Raw genomic sequence first — 12,490 nt, 5'->3', positions numbered from 1 at the left:
AACTCAAGAGCCTTGGCAGCTGAAGGTACAGCTGCCTGTGATGGGGCAATGACACTTAAGTTGTATGAGAGGATAGAATATATTACTATCAGTGCACATTGCCCAATTTTTTTCTTCAAATACCGGTAAATAAAATACATCAAGTAACTTACCTATTCCTGCTCAGGTCAAAGACATAAATATTGCCCTGATGGTCACCAGCAAGAAAGGCTTCGCCTGCGGTATCAAACGCAACATGAAGGAATCGAATAATCCTCGAGGGATAGCCCACCACATTATGAACAACATTAACTATAACACTGCTCGAAAACAAAACAGGCATGGATTAGAAAATTCATTAAAACTGTCAACGTCAGAATATTATGAGAATTTTTACTCTGGTAATTACTGTAAATAAACACCAACTGGCCAACCTACATTCATTGTAAACACAAGAGATTCTGCAGATGCTGGAAATCCACAGTTATACACGAAATGCGGGAGGAATTCTGCAACTCAGGCAGCATCTATGGAAATGACTGGAACGGAAGGGGAAAGAAGCCAGGATAAGAAGGTGGAGGTGGGAAAGAAGTTCAGGCTCGGTGTTAGGGAAGCCAGGTGGCTGGGGAAAGGGCAATGAAGTGAGAAGCTGGGAGGTGACAGGCGGAAAAGGTAAAGAGCTGGAGAAGGAGGAATCTGATAGTGAAGCAAACTGTTTTTTGTGTTTTTTGTTTTAATGGTATTTCTTCAAAGCTTTGTTTCCATCATTAATTTTAAGATCTCACATGATTTGACAACCGTTTAATATTAGGAGTATTATTACACAAATTGTTATCGAAAATACAAAACTTTTAGTCATTATTGTTGGCTGTACAGCATTGTCAAGTCACTAAATATTCCACAAGAGGGTGGAATATTTTGATTTAGTATAAAATGGGGCATTCATAGATGACTTTCATTAAAGAAAAAAAGGTTAAAGTTAGAAGTTTTGCTAAAGGGGGAATGTTTCAAGTGCATTTTAAGACAAGGACTGCCATAGAACCCTTTAATTTGGACATGGTTAACACAGGTACAGACATAAAACAGGCACTCCAGCTCAGGAGTTAGCAGCAACAAAGGGGGTGAATAACCTTTCTCTATTCTGCAATCATTATATTAAATAATGACACAAACACCAAATGGCCTTGTAATTATGGATTCGTAATCATATCTTCAAAAATGCAATTATTTTGACTGAATTACATGCTCACATCACAGATTAATGACCTGCATGAAACATCCACACAAGTAGAAAAGCTATGAAATAACACACAAGAAACAGAGCAGATGTTGATAATCTGGGGCAGCACACAAAATGCTGCAGGAACTGAGTGGGTCAGGCAGCATCTATGAAGGGAAATGGACGTTTATGTTGAAACCCATTACCAAACTGGAAAGAGAAAGAGGAAAAGCCAGTACAAAAGAGTAGGGGGAGAAGTTGAAGCATGAGCAGGCAGATGATAGCTCAATCCAGAAAGGGGGGAGGGGGGGAAGAGTGGGAACGTTATTCAAGTTCAGTTTATTGTCATTCAATTGTACATGTATACTACCAAATGAAACGTTCCTCCAGACCAAGGTACACAGTACAGTACATATAACTCACACACATTAACAAATAATGTGTAGTTACAACACAAGTTAAAAAGCACACAGTATAACACTACTGGCACTTCATATGTGATGAGACCTGGGTGGTAGTCTTACGGTCTGGAGGAAGAAGCTGTTTGCCATCCTAATGCCACGGTACCTCCTGTCTCATGGTAGAACGTCAGAGATTGTTGGATGGATGAAAGGGATCATTGACAATGTTAAGGGCCCTACATAGGCAGCGCTCCTGATAAATATCTCTGATGGGTGGAGGGGAGACCCTGGTGATCCTCTCAGCAGTCCTCACAATCCTTTGTAAGAACTTGCATTCACATGCTTTGCAGTTCCTGTACCAGATGGCAATGCAGCTGGTCAGGACATTCTTCATGACACTCCTGTAATATTGGTTAGAATGGGGGAGGGGAGCCTCAATCACCTAAATTTCCTCAGGAAATGGAGACATTGCTTGACCAAAAAAGTGGTGTTGAAGGAGCAGATGAGATCGTCTGTTATGTGCACCCCCAGAAACTTAGTGCTCAATGGAGGAGCCGTGTATGTGCAGTGAGGAGTGGTCAGCCTGTACCTTACCAAAGTCCACAATCATCTCTTTAGTATTGTCCACGTTGACATTCAAGTTGCTGTGCTCGCACCATTCTACTCGCTTTCTGTACATCGGTTCATCGTCCTTGTTGATCAGGCTAACCACTGCCGTGACATCAGCAAACTTGCTGATTCAGTTTGAAATGGATCTAAAAGTGCAGTCATGCACCACAGTGTGAACAGCAGCGGGCGAACTGAGCATGCAGCCCTGGGGAGGATCAGTCATCAGTGTGATAAAGCTACAGATGTTCCTGCCAACATGGACTAACTGTGGCTTTTCCATCAAGAAATCCAGGATCCAGTTAGAGAGAGAGATGTTGAGACCAGGGCAGTTTACCCATCGGCTTCTGAGGGACGATCTATAAAAGCCAATCTAAAGCCGATAAACAGCGTCCTGGCTTACGAGGCACCATTTTTCAGGTGGGACTGGCCGGAGTGGGGTGCAGAGGCTATGGCATCATCAGTGGACTGATTTGAGCAACAAGCAAATTGGAAAGGGCCCAATGTAGCAGGATGATGGGATTTAATGCTATCTATAACCAGCCACTCAAAGCACTTCATTATTGTTGTAGTCAGTCCCAGGGGACAGTAGTTGTTTAGCAGGTTACCGTCGCCCTCCTGGGCACCAGGACAATGGAGGCCACCTTGAAACCTGAGGGGACAATGGACTGTCCCAGAGATATGTTGAAGATGTCTGTTAGAACATCTGTTCGCTGGGCTGCACAGACCCTCAGCACACAATCAGGTACTTTATCAGGCCCTGCAGTTTTGTGTGTGTTGACCTTGGCTAGGGTCTTCCTCACATCAGCTGCAGCCAGCTGGGAAGTAATAGGAAAAAAAAAGGCTGAAGAAGATGGAATCTGGTGAGGGAGGACAGCAAACCATGGAATAAAGGGAAAGAGGTGGGGAGGGGGAACTGGATGAAGATATAGATGGGTGATGAGCAGATCGAGAGGATGGGGAAGGGGCAACAGAAGGGTTGAATGGGCTGGTGGGATAAGAAAAAGTGTGTGGTGTGTGTGTGTGGGGGGGGGGGAGGGGGGAGTGTTACCAAAGTTAGAGGCTACCAAAGCAGAATATAAAGTGCTAGTCCTCTAATTTACATCTAGCCTCAACTTGGCAGTTGAGGAGGAAGTGGACAAACATGGCAATGTGGGAATGGGAACTGGAATGAAATCAGCTTGTCACTCAGCTGTTAAGGTTGTATGGAATAAGCATCTCTCTCTTGGAAATGGTAATGTTATGAATACCATTGCATTTACATACAGTGATACTGTAAGCTTAAAATACACATCAGTATGGTTGGTGAAGGCGCAGCAAGTTAAAATAAAATTTCAAGAGCAACAAAGATCTAAATCAATCATTTCCGTTCGAACACTGGATCTCATGTTTTCATAAGGCTTAAGTTATTTTGTTATTCCAGTAGGTTTGTGAGTGTATTTAATTTTAAACCCCAGTAATACCCATTAACAAAAAGCAGTTTATTAGGCAAGATTAACAAGAGACTTTTGATGTTTTTGGTTAGATTTCGAGTAAATTGAAAGGGACCATAGATTACCCCAATCTCTGTTTCAATTGTTTACCATCCTCTAATGAGTTTGGAAAACCTTGTTCAACTATTAGGAAGTCCAAAGGCTATTGCCCTTAATCATTGTCAGAAATTTCACCTCTCTCCCTAGCAACCAGAACTGGACAATTTATAACCTGTACCATCAATAAAACATGTATTTCAATACCCAAACTCTGCCTGACTGTTCCCCTTCCTCAGTTTATCTGCTGCTAAATTTCTCATCCACAATCTTATTGTCTCCAAACATGCAGATTTCTACCTTTAAAGCCTCAGGGTCACCTAAAAATCTTGATACCCATGTCCTAGTTCTCACCAAGTCTTGTTCACCAATCAGTGTTGACCTATACTGGCTTCTGATTTACAAACGTTTGTAATAGGTTGTTTATCTGCTGATGTTAGTGATTGCTTTGGTTTGCAGAAACTGTTTGTAGTGAGAGCCAAAGAAAATCAGTCATCTTTCTTCTCTAGCTACCAGTCCAGAAATTAGGAATCAATTCCCAGTGACAGGTCACTGGGGCTTTGTGTGGTTGTCAACTTAAAGTCCTCAATGTTTTATAATATGACCACCTGCCTCGAACTGCTCTGTGGGACAACAAGAGTCGCATGGCACAGAAACACCCTTTAGCACAACTGATCTATGCCAACCAAGGTACACATTCAAGTTAGTCCCATCTGCCCCCATTGGCCAATATCCTTCTAAACCTTTCCTATGCCTTTTCCTGTCTGAAACCAATTGCTGGATGACCAGGCCAATAACAATAGTACCTTGCATTTCTACAGCATCTTTCACAAGCACAGGACATTCCAAAGCAAATTACACCCAACAGTGGTCTTTTAAACTACACTATCCCAGAAGCTACTGGCATGATCTCTGAAGACAGGGCAAGTGAGAGTAAATGATCAAGGGAATTTGGAGACAAGGAAATTACAAATGAGCCCAGTAAACCTCAGCTTGAATGGTGAGGGGAAAGAAATGATTCTCTACTTGCTCGAGGGGGAGGGGAGAAAATCCCTGAAGATCATGATCCTGGTGTATGGTTCCTAAAGGTACACAGTAATCAATAGGGTCCTTATTACTGGTGATGAACAGAAAGACCCTGGTGGGGGAACAAATCCAGAACTTTCTGGAAGTCACAACCGTAAGTGGATAAGATGGTGAAGAGGCACATGGAACGCATGCTTTCATTGGTTTTGGCTGGGATATCACATTGTAGGCTTATGAAACATTAGGTAGGCATCCCTAGAGTATTATGGGCAATTATGTTGCCATAATTCAGGAAGGATGATGTACACAGCAAGGATATTGCCTGGGATGAAACATTTCAGTCATAAGCAGAAACTGTTTAGATTGTTTGTTTTCAGTAGTGTGTGAGGTTGGTGGGAGGGGGAAGAAGCTGGTGAAGGTGTGAAAAATTATGACTGAGATTGATAGGGTAATCAATAAGAATCTTTCTTCCCTTATGACAGTGGAGAGGACAAAGGGCATAGTTACAGGTGGGAGGTTTAGAGGAGATCGGAGGGAGAGATTTTTTTTCACCCAAGGGGGTAAGGCTGGAATCTGGAACACACTGCCTAAGGGGGTGGTGGAGGTGTAGACTTTCACAATATTCAGAAAGCAACATGAAATAGCAAAGTAGGACTTCTGGACGAATTCAGAGATGTCGAACAGTGTTTGTGAGAAGAGAGGAAGTGTCAATGATTCCGATCGAAACCCTGCAAGAGGAATGAGAGGGGAGAAGCAAGATGGCCTGTGTAGAGAGGGAATGCTGTAGTGCGATAGGAGTCAGAGGCGGCTGGCAGACTGAGGAGGGGTATACAATGACAAGCGGGTAACTCTCGGTGGGTGGAGACGAGGAAGTGGCAGGTGGATGATAGATGGAGGCAAATAAAGATCGAGAAAAATTGAAAGCAAACGGGGCGAGGTAGAAGGAAGGGAGGGTGAAGACTTAAGATAAACAGTAGTTAAGTTTGGGGACCATGCGGAAGGAGTTGGAGCAGATGGAACCAGAACCAGATGAGGATGTGAAGCACCAAGGCGTAAAAAGCTACTAATGTGGGTAAATTGGACTATTGCAGCTAAACACAATAAAGTAGCTAGTGTAGTTAAATACGGAATAGACACGGTAGACCGAAGCGTGTGATTCTGGAGAAAGACGGAGTTAAATGGTCTATGCAGTCTACCTCCACCCCCACACCCCGCCTTGCCGGGCCCAGGGCTCAAGTTTACCCGTCGCTCGCTGAAGCTCTGGGCTTGCGGTGCCAAATCCGGCCGCGCTCCGCTTGCCCGAGCTCCGCGACCCGCTGCATCCCGCCTCTCGCCGGCGCCAAATTCAAACTCCCGCCGCCTTCAGAGTCTCAGACATCACCCAGCACCGGACGGGACGCTAGAAACTCCCGGAGTGAAATCGCCTCCGCAGAATTAACCGAGAAGCCGTGGAAACCGAACAAACTTAGCCCCCAAACGACATCGCTTCCCAGAAAGGCGCATGCGCCCTATCGCAAAGCGAACTGGGAATTGTAGTTTATACGGTTGCACAGCCAGTATTTTGATTTAATTTACTTAAGTTTCCTGTTTGATAATAACTTTGCGTTATTTTAATTGCTTGAGCCTCTTGGAGAAAAAAAATAGGATGACCTTTTTTTAGGTTTATTTCGATTGGTTTGTTGGTCCACGTGCCGCCTCTACTAATAAAGAAAGCTATTTACGTGCAGGTTTAATTATCATTCAACCAACCATACATGAATATAGCCAAACGAAACAGCTTTCCTCCAGGGCCAAGAAACAAATAATTTGCATTGGTCTAGTAAATTATAATTTGAAAGTGTATTTCAGACTTGGAGGGAAATTTAATCAGTGGTAAAAATCGCAATGCTATTCTGAGTTCAAGATGGCAATAGCCATGGACTGATACATCATAAAGGTGCTTTTAGAAATTATCCTTAAAGGTGTACACATTGTGGCAGGCTTAATGTTATGTTGGAAGTACACAAATTATCCATTCTGACATACTATATTATGTACTTAAAATGCCTCATTCCTACATACCAAGCCTTGTAAGAAGTGCTTGGAATCAAAAAAACTATTGTGCAATATTTATTTTTGTTCATCTTTATGCATTTGAAAGGTTCTGTAAATTAGTTCCGTTGTTTCAGTAATCCATTTCTTTAAAAAATCTAATCAAATTGTAATACAACAAAAACGGTTTCAATGCTGGAAATCAATGGTCAAAGTTTTTAGGACCAAATATATTACTACAGCACATTGTATATCTTCAAAGATTACGATCTAGACAAATCTCTTCAAAATCAATTATAGTTTTGCTGAGCTGAATTTTTATTATTTATGTAAAAATTGCTTGATTAGCTAACTTAAGAAAAATAGCTTTGTGTCAAATCAACAACTGTTTGTTTCTCCAACCTTAATTCAACTGTTGGTGTAATTTAGCTATCATATTGCCTTTGAATTATCTTGATACAAACCATTTCCAGTGGTGCCTATATTATTAATGATTCTGATATAAACTAAATAATATCAAAATGTACTTGCACTATGAAGATAATTGAATCCTCAAAAGCATGTGCATTTGAGATGCCTAAATACAGGAAAATGCTTTAAAATACTCCTCCTGCAGTTCATTCTTGTACTTCTGATTATTTATAACAAGGGTTCCCATCCTGGGCTCCACGGACCCCTCGGTTAACGGCAGGTGTCCATGGCATAAAAAAGTTTGGGGAGCCCTGATTTATAGTACAGTAATATACATTTTTTTTGTGATTTAGAAACCTCCAAACATTTGAAGATGTGCCTGGTTCAATTTAGTTAATACTCATTTAAAATGTATTCTGTTGACATACAGTATGGTTGCGTGTAAAATATTGGTTGTTTAAGGCTCTTATCTTTGATTAATGTGGAAGGTGACATTTGAAAATCTTTGCAAAAAAACAAAGAAAAACAAAACTCCTTGGAGCGACAGAGGATGAGAGGTACAAGAGGCATTGATCTTGTGGATAGTCAGAGGCTTTTTCCCAGGGCTGAAATGGCTGACATGAGAGGGCATAGTTTTAAGGTGCTTGGAGGTAGGTAGAGAGAAGATGTCAAGGGTAAGTTTTTTATACAGAGAGTGGTGAGCGTGTGGAATGGGCTGCCAGCAGCGGTGGTGGAAGTGGAAATGATAGGGTCTTTTAAGAGCCTCCTGGATAGGTACATGGAGCTTAGAAAAATAGAAGTCTATGGGTAAGCCTAAGTAGTTCTAAGGTAAGGACATGTTCAGCACAGCGTTGTGGGCCGAAGGGCCTGTATTGTGCTGTAGGTTTTCTATGTTCTATGTTTTCTAAAACATATTACCAACAGCAACAGCATACTGCACAATGCACAAAAAGCACATATGGTTATGATTTCAGAAATGAGTTGAGGCAGATAGAATTGCAATATTAAGAATATTAAAAAAGCAAGTTCTGAGGGTGATGTTATTGTTATGAGTGACTAATTTCCTGAATATTCAGGGGGAGAACCCAGAGGCTAATGGATTACAGGAAAGTGAATTAATTGAGTTATTAAATTATTGTTTTTTGATCCAGTATGTTAAGGCACTAACAAGAGGGAGGCCTGTCTAGATTTGATATTCTGTAACAATCGAGATAGAATTTTGAGTACGGAAGTTGTTGAGCCTTTAGAAACAAACAATCATAACATTCTTAGTCTCGAAGTTTCTGGGAGTGTATATCAGTAAAAACCAAAACCATTAAATTGAATTTCAGAAAGGCAAGGTTTGTGCAGATGTGTCAAGGACTTCAGAAGATAAACTGGAAGGAAATGCCGTAAAGAGGTAATACACACAGTATAGAAAATGTTCACACCCAAGGTCGAGAGAAGTAATAAAAACAATAGATCAATTATATGGATGAATAAAGATATACATAAAGATTATTGAAGGAAAAAAACAGCTATATAAGGAATACAGAAAAAATAGTAATGCTGTTAACCGTAGGGTATATGAAAATATGAGCGCTATAGGCAAGAGGGAAATTCAGATTGCCTAAAGGCATTTTGAGATAATGCTATGTTGCTGATAATGCTAAGATTGATCCTGGGAGATTGTTTCAATACTTTAGTAGTAAAGGAAAAGTCAAGGAGGAAGTTAAGTGTATCAGGAATAATCATGGGGTGTCAAATTATGCAGAGAAGGACATAACAGATACCCTTGACTAATATTTTGCTATTCACCTGCGAAGATGTTAGCACTATGCCAGTGAGTGTAGAGAAAAATAAGGTTGTTTTAAGTGACTTAGAGGTCTTAGAAAGTGAGGTCCTGCTTCAGCTGAAAAGGCTGAATGTTAATAAATCTCCAGGGCCAGACAACATATATCCAAGGGTACTTAAAGAGGTCTGTGGTTATAAATAAAAACCCCTAACATGTATTTTTCTAAAGTCAGTGAAGACTGGTGAAATCCTTAAGGACTGGAAATGGGCTAACATTGTCCTGATATACAGGAAGGGTGATTGCACTAACGCTGGTAACAAGAGACCAGCAAGCTTAAGGTGTATCACAGGCAAAATAATGGAAACAGTAATAAAGAATGAAATTACTCTTTGGAGAGAAGGAGGATGAGAGGAGACATGATAGAGGTGTAAAAGATAATAAGAGGAATAGATAGAGTGGATAGCCAGCGCCTCTTCCCCAGGGCACCACTGCTCAATACAAAGGGACATGGCTTTAAGGTAAGGGGTGGGAAGTTCAAGGGGGATATTAGAGGAAGGTTTTTACTCAGAGAGTGGTTGGTGTGTGGAATGCACTGCCTGAGTCAGTGGTGGAGGCAGATACACTAGTGAAGTTTAAGAGGCTACTAGACAGGTATATGGAGGAATTTAAGGTGGGGGCTTATATGGGAGGCAGGGTTTAAGGGTCGGCACAACATTGTGGGCTGAAGGGCCTGTACTGTGCTGGACTATTCTATGTTCCATGTTCTATGAAATGGAAAAGTAGTTGATAAGAACAGGCATGTTGGCAGAAAGCCAGCATGGATTCAGTAAGGGGAAATCACGTTTTACTACTATGCTAGAGTTCTATGAAGAGGCAACTAAAACTTTTGATAACAATTGAGCAGTTGATATCATTTACTTGGACTTACAGAAGCCTTTTGACAAGATACCCCATGAGAGGTTAATAATCAAATTACAGGAGGTTGGGATTCAGGGCAAGGTGTGCAAGTGGGTGCAGAATTGGCTCAAAAACCGAAAACAACGAGTTATGGTGAGAACACCTAGACAATGTTAGAAGTGAAGTTCCGCCAAGATCAGTTTTGGGGCTGTAGCTGTTTTTAATTTACATTAGTGATAGGAATAAGCACATAACAAATAAACGAGTAAAGTTTGCTGATGAGACAAAGATAAGGGGACAGGCTAATAACATTCAGACAGTAGGATCAATATGGTTAGACCTAAACAAAATCCAGATGTGGGCAGATAAAATTTAATGTAAGGATAACGCAAAGTCATATTGTGTGAGGGATGTGACGGCACTGGAGAGAGCCCAGAGAAGGGCGACTGGACTCATTCCAGGTCTGCATGGTATCAGCTATGAAAAAAGACCAGAAGAATTAAATCTTTTTAGCCTATGTAGACATAGAATGAGAGGAGACATAATAGAAGTGTTCAAAATCATTAAGGGTATGAGTATTGAGTTGATTACTAAAATCACGATCAGCATTAAGGGGTCCCAATGCTGTTCCTTTATCCTTATAGCTTTTAATTCTCACCCAGATATCTTCACCAAGTCTTGATTCATCTCCCATCATAAGCCTGCTTCACATTTAAATTCTCTCTCATGTGTATGGCTACTCCTCCACCTTTACGATCTCGCTTACCTTTCCTAAGTATATCCTTTAATACTATATTCATCACCATCCTTTGAGATCAGCCAGGTTTCAGTTATTGCTACTAGATCATATTTATACACACTTGCATGTAATTCCAGCTCGTTTATTTTATTCTTAATACTTCTTCCATTTATACAGGACATCCTTAGTCTATTTCTGTTATTTTTCATCCGATTTTGACCCATTTTTATATTTTTGAAGCCCATAATCAGTTTATGTCCTAATATGTTATTCTCCACAATGGTGTTGAGCCTGGACTGTTCGAAGTTCCCTGCCCCCACCATTCCCTAGTTACACAGTCCTCAGAGATCTGAAGCATATGCCTGCCCTGTACACTAGAGTCCCTCCAGTTGAAATGCAACCTGTCCTGGTGGTACAAGTTTCGTCTGCCCCAAAAGGCACCCCAATGCTCTATAAACCGATGCCCCTCTAACCTACACCATGATTTGAGCCTCCATCTTACCTGGACTGGCTCATGACACAGTGGAACTTCTGCGAAGACAACCTTGTCGGCTTTGTCCCAAAGCTTCCCACCTAACCCTTTAAAATTGTCTTGCAGAACTGACAGCTTGCCCTTACCCATGTCATTTGTTCCATTGTGGCAAATGACTACTGGACTCACGTCAGCTCTGGCCAGGAGCTTGTCTACTCCTGGTAGGCAACACCCTGACGCCCCGTACGAAACGTCCTTGTCAATACTCACCTGGATCTCAACCCCCCGATAACTGACTCCCCTACTGTCACTACTTCCTTTTTACAAGGTTTAGGTTTGGGATTAGAAAGGGTCCTGTGGGGCTCCGCTGTTCTGCCTACCACCTCAGAGGTTTCATGATTGTCGTCGAGCATCACTAAATGTTCAAAATGGTTGGACACTTCCAACTCTGGGGTTAAAGCCTCCGGGCAGTGTGCATCTCTTAACCTGTGTTTCCTTTCCAGTCGCCCACCTGTCTCTTTCTATCTGGTCTGGAATTTCAACCCGCATCGTTTTGGTTTTGTGCTACCTTGATATACTTATGATCTGTCTCAATGACATGCAAACAGAAGCTTTTCACCGTATCTCCTATTACCGTTTGAAGTTTAAGGTCGAAAATACACACCAGTCCACCGAGAGGTCAGTGGCAGATAGTGAAAGCAGTTTCAGTTTTCTGGGCATCGACATCTCAGGGGATCTATCCTGGGCCCAACACCCGTTTCTCTACTTCTTTAGGCCTTTGAGAAGGTTTGGTATGTCACTAAATATATAAATTTCTATAGACAGTGGAAAACATTCTAACTGGTTGCATTGCAGCCTCATATGGAGTCCCTAATGCATGGGCACAATCCTCCCAGCCACTGAGGACGTCTTCACAAGGCGATGACTCACGAAGGTAGTGTCCATTATTAAGGACCCTCACCATCTGGGACATGCCCTCTTTGCATTACTAATATCCAGGACCCACACTCAATGTCCGGTCAATGTTCTGAATGGTCCATGAACACCAAATAATTATTTGACTTTCTTTTAAACTATTATAACTTGCTTTTATAACTTAGAATAAAGGTTATGTATTGTTCTGTACAGTACTGGTACCGCAAACAAGTTTTGCTGCATTTATCAGTACTAATCTGATTTTGAGTTTATTGTCATATGCACCGGTACAGTGAAAAGCTTACTTGCAGTAACATCAGAGACACATAGCATCATATAACCAGCACTGACAGAAAAAATAAATATTGAACACAACTTTTACAATTCATGCATACCGAAAACGCAGTATTGGAAGGTATAGGAGCATGTCAATCATCTGTTGCTATGCTGCTGCCCTCTAACCTGGGTGTGCTGACGTCGACCAATGACGA

The 12,490-nt window shown here is 41.5% G+C and overlaps 1 protein-coding gene across 1 annotated transcript in view; it reads right to left on the bottom strand.

Moving 5' to 3' along the window:
• Positions 1–6,256, bottom strand: part of tbc1d31 (TBC1 domain family, member 31) — a 72,473-nt gene extending 66,217 nt beyond the window's left edge. The window contains exons 1-2 of the mRNA XM_072261204.1: positions 6,003–6,256; positions 153–299 (exon numbers count right to left, since the gene is read on the bottom strand). Coding sequence (XP_072117305.1) covers positions 153–299; positions 6,003–6,082 — 227 coding nt within the window. The 5' untranslated portion in view covers positions 6,083–6,256. The remainder of the gene's footprint in view (positions 1–152; positions 300–6,002) is intronic.
• Positions 6,257–12,490: the final 6,234 nt, after the last annotated feature.

Source organism: Mobula birostris, chromosome 1 (assembly GCF_030028105.1).
Source record: "Mobula birostris isolate sMobBir1 chromosome 1, sMobBir1.hap1, whole genome shotgun sequence".
NCBI lineage: Eukaryota > Metazoa > Chordata > Chondrichthyes > Myliobatiformes > Myliobatidae > Mobula > Mobula birostris.
Note: the sequence above shows the minus strand (reverse complement) of the source record. Positions and strands in the feature narration are given on the sequence as shown.